The sequence below is a fragment of the Octopus bimaculoides genome, chromosome 15 (assembly GCF_001194135.2).
Source record: "Octopus bimaculoides isolate UCB-OBI-ISO-001 chromosome 15, ASM119413v2, whole genome shotgun sequence".
NCBI classification, from domain to species: Eukaryota; Metazoa; Mollusca; class Cephalopoda; order Octopoda; family Octopodidae; genus Octopus; species Octopus bimaculoides.
The window spans coordinates 14,335,299-14,340,349 of NC_068995.1; the positions used below are offsets into that span (position 1 = coordinate 14,335,299).

At 30.3% G+C, this 5,051-nt stretch overlaps 1 protein-coding gene across 1 annotated transcript in view; it reads left to right on the top strand.

Moving 5' to 3' along the window:
- The window catches only part of LOC106873618 (filamin-A), a 91,896-nt gene that overhangs the window by 69,670 nt on the left and 17,175 nt on the right, over window positions 1-5,051 (top strand). Inside the window, exons 33-34 of the mRNA XM_052973452.1 lie at window positions 1,864-1,873; window positions 2,385-2,553. Of these exons, the coding sequence (XP_052829412.1) occupies window positions 1,864-1,873; window positions 2,385-2,553 (179 nt within the window). The remainder of the gene's footprint in view (window positions 1-1,863; window positions 1,874-2,384; window positions 2,554-5,051) is intronic.

The window sequence follows — 5,051 nt, forward strand, 5'->3', positions numbered from 1 at the left end:
ATATATATATATATATATATATATAAAGTCAAGATAGAAAATCAATGAATTTAAAGCTGTAGCATTGAAAATGCCAACTATTAAATCTAAAAATTTTTTCAAGTGAAAAATTAGATATAAAATTTCTTAATTATATTACACTTTTTTAATGTGTTACTAATACTGAAATAAGTCTTATAGATTCTTAGCCTCATTTTTTTTTTCTTTCTACTGTTTTAAGCAATTTCATCTTCTCTAATTATGTTCTGTTGTCTTTAAGTATATGTGAGCTTAAGGTGGAATTGAACTCACTAACTTTCATTACATACAACATTTACTTTTGCGATGTAAACAATCTGTTGATTACTTTTGTACTATGAACAATCTTTTGAATGACAGCTCCAACCAATAACATTATTTATCATGTATCCTATATAGAAGATTGAATGATACCTGGATTAAACAATGGAGTTGAACTTTACTATTAGTCAAGTGAAGTTGCTACTTAAGCCTCATCTGCTTTTTTGCATATTTGACACCTTAATTAAAGGTGACTGGGAAACTGGATTAAGCTGAAGCAAATGGTATGAAAGGAAAATTTCCTTGTAATGTATCAAATCAATTCTTTCCCAGAAGAAAAAGAATCCTACAAAAGTCTTTCAGGTGATATCTCCAGCTGAATAGAAAAGAATATCTTAGATGCTCCTACAAAGATAAGGATGGCCATCACTGGAATGCCTTTCAATATCTTTACAGGTCCTGATGTCACGAATAGCCAGCAGGCTTATTTAAATAATATTTAGTAATGATAGAACAGGAAAGGAAGAAGAAAAAAGAATGTTAAGTCTGAAGATTTATTTCAGTAAATTATTGTTCTTTGAACATCTAAACATAAACATTACACTTTTTTTATTCTCCATCTTTTCATGACAAATAGTTATTTGTAGAATTTTTTCACCCCTGGAAGTTCTCTAAAAGTTTTTCCACTTCAGATAGTTTCCTTTCTTCCCCATTATGTATTTCCATGTGTGTATGTATGTATTTTTTTTTCTGTTTACATTAAAGCTATGTTTTTGCACTGAGCAATATTATTATTTTTCCTACAGAAAATTATTTGGCTATCAGAGGTAACTTTTGATACTAAATTTAAAAATGTTTAAAGCCAGTTATTACCCTCCAATACACGGTTTTCTCTGGATCTTCATATTGTCTGTTTTATATATCTGAATTGCCTTTTTACCCATATATCTAATGTTAAAATGATCATTTCTGTGTTTTAAACAGAAATTATATTCATCTATATCCCTTTCTCTTTTTTTTTGTCTCTGGGTTCCTTGTTAGTTTTGTTCCATTTCTGAAATCATGAACATCGACTTCAAGATTCAGATTTACTGAACAAAATGTTTTGAAACTCTTCAGTATCGTATTTCAGATATATAAAAACTCTATGATGATCCTAAGTGTTTAGTACATTGGCTCTGTTTTATATATAAATACACATATTTTGAAGAATCAAAAATCCACCTCCTTATTGAATTAAATTCCCTATGGTTCTAATGTCTTCTACTGTGTGATCCTCACCTCCACATCATAATGTACCTACATGAAGTCTCATATTTGATACTATAGTTAACAGCATTACTTTTGGACTGCAGATTAACCCTTGCACATTCCCTTCATAAACTGCAAGTCACTTTAAAAAAAAAAAGTACTTTGTCAAACTAACTTGGTGTATTAAGTTTGTTCAGTTTTTTTTTTTAAACTTTTACTATTCTTAAGAAAAAATAATTGCGATCACATACTACCAAGAATTTAATTAGTTCCATGCCATTTCTGTTGCAATCAAGTTTTCCTCATTCTTGTAGATTTTTTCCATGTTAACAGTCCAGTTGCTGTTAGTTAAAAAAAAATACAAAAAAATGTTGTCAGTTCTTAGAAAAGAGTTTTGGCTCTATTTCTGAAGACAACTTCCAGCTATTGTGAAATCTGGCATTTAAGATTTTTGTTATCAGTGCCAAGAGTGGGTGGGAGGGGGAGAGTAAGGTAGAGATGCTTGTCTGCTGCTGCTGAAATGATATTTTTACTCACCTTGCTGGAGGGCAATAATGTAACTTCTCTCAGCCAGCACAGCTTCTTTTTAAGCTTTCAGCTACTGCTTATATTGCTCATTCTTCACTTTCTTCTGCAGAAGGAGAATCTATTTCAGTTTCGTTTAGCTTCTTCAAACAACAAAAACTAGTTGTTTTTTTCTTTCCCTTGCCTGTGACTTGTTGACAGTTAGAAGTACTGTATATATATATATATATATATATATATATATTTATATCGGTTCTTTGTTTTCACCCCAAAAGAACTTTTGTTTCTGTGATTTAAAAAAAACAAATAACAAAAAGAAAAACGAATAAGAAACCCACAAAGAAACAAAATCTTTCAAAATGCGTACCGTACCAATTACTCTTGTAAAGTCTTATTCGTCTCCTGTCAAAGTTGTTACAGATTATATACCCTATGTAAAATGGGATTCACACAATATTATTACCATTACTAACAATCAGGATGTAAAGAAATCAGTTGGTAAGACATTCTGTATCACTACCTGTAGTAGTAGTAGTAGTAGTAGTAATATAATCATTCTTTATTATCCTTAAGTTTTAAGGGGTTTCATTTTAGCCATAAAAAATAAAATTGACATTTTATTTTGCAAACACTCTGATGTTTGCAAGATTTTAGTGAAGTATTTATGTTCACGTTTGACCAGTTCTAAAATTTATTTTGGATTAATAATAATTAGATTTGTTTTTACTTTTACAACTGCATTTACCAAATATTCTTTTCTATTATAATATTTTATTACAATTATATTTTAGAATTATAGTGCAGTTATTATAATTATGTTAAGAATAGGAGATGAAAATAAATTTATGAAGATATAATAAACATAAAAATAACCATATAATGACAATGTTATTGTCTCAGAAGAAATCATTTAAAATTTTCAATTTTAATGATTGAGCATTTCATCATAGGTGTGTGTAAAATGGATTTGTCATCACACACATGTGCTGTCATACATGCACACATGTACAAGTACTGTCACTGCATATACACAAACACTGTTATCACATGTGACTATTCATATTTTGTGACAGCAAACTCACACACTTGTACTTTGTGACCCTGCTAACATGTATGTATTTTGAAACTATACACACACACACTTTGCAACTATACCACACTATCCTTATATCTACTATTTCTTATAGATTAAAAACCATGTTTGCTATAAATTTCTTCCAAATAAAGTTTAAGGAGTTTCAAAAATATATTTGTAAGCAAACTTGATTCTATCACATTCTATATTGATGTTTTAGTTTGTTTACAACAATGACACTGCATTTTCTTTATGTATTTACATTTTAGATAAATATTATTATAGGAATTCTTTCAAAATACTCTAATGTATCATTCTAGCAGAGCATCAGAAATAAAATACCTTCCCAGATGTAAAATCCATTTAGGCAATTTTTTTTTTTTTTTTTTTCATTCTCGCTTCAGAAACTTAAAAAGGGAAGTTGTTTACCACCAAAAGAAATATTAAATGAATATTTATTTTAAAATCTGATATTTGACAAATATAAGAAATTTATTCATTGGTGTAGTTTAATCTTGGATACTTAATTCATTTGCAGCTTCTACTTAAACCTATCTTGCATACTTTTATTATCTGTTGCTTTTAAAAATAACACACTGAATATAGGAAATATATTTTTACACGAAACACCTGTGGGAGAGAAATATAGAAATACATGAGTCATTGATGTTCTTACTTTACCATTTCCACAGACACTGATCTTTTATATCAATCATTTTTATAGCATTTTTTTCTTTTTCCGATTTTTATCGGAATGCTTTACTAATTCTTAAATTCTTAGTAGATATGAAGTATAGTGGTTTAAAAAATGCTTCATGTATTAGTGGTTGCAAAATCTTGTCTAATTACATTTCTAGTTGATTGTCTATATCTAATTACTAAAAGCTTTCTACAGGATGTGGCTATGTAAGTAATGTAGTTATACTTTGTAACGCAAGAAGTATATTCTGTCTGCATGTCGCAACTAGCTTTGTCCCTTCATGTCTTAACATTGTAGTGTATACGTACATGTATATATATATTTTGTAGGTCTATATCAGTGCTCCTCAACTGGTATGCTATGGCACACTGTGCCGTGAGACAGTGCTAGGTGTGCCATAGTGTAACCTAAATATTTTTTCCCGTATACTTTTATATGTTTAGTTCAGGTGTGTTGCTGAATTTGAAAAGAATTTAAGTGTACTGTAAGTGAAAAAAAAGGTTGCGGAGCACTGGTCTATATTCATATTGTCTTAATATTGTACTGTTAGTTGGTCTATATTTATGTTCTTTGGTTGGTCTTATCCTTGTTTTATCTTAATCCGTTTCTGTATTAGCTCATGTAATCTTTATTATCAATCTCGTGTTCATGATGCCACTCCAGGTTCTCGTCCTGGCCTGCATAGAATCAATGAACACCCTTACAAGGGTGGATGAACTGAACAAGGAGTCACTGATCATCCATCAAATTCACAAATGAAGCAAGCTCTCATCCATCCATCAAGGCTTTTGAATCTTGCATTGCTGACTCTCTTGACTTCTCTGCACCCACTTGTCCCTATGACATACTGGGACTTGCTTTTCCTCTGACTCAGGAAGATCTGAGCAAGAGCAGCCCTCCCTTGATAAGTGCAGGGACCACCCAAGATGATTTAAATTAGTCCTGGTTAAGAATGTTTTTTTTTTTTTTTTTTTTTTGCATTGTCAGAAACAATAGATGCATGGTGTTCCATATGTGTGAAAGAATAAATCTCTAATATCTTTATTAGGCTGCATGTATCCTTTTATGCACGAGTTCAGAAATTTGTTTTGGGTTCCTCAATAATAATAATAATAATAATAATACCGTTGTCGAAAATCTACAATAAGATTATTTTCTCTTTTACCTTTTTGGTGGTGTGTAATATCAGTATCTGGACCATATTGGCCATTTTGTATTGAG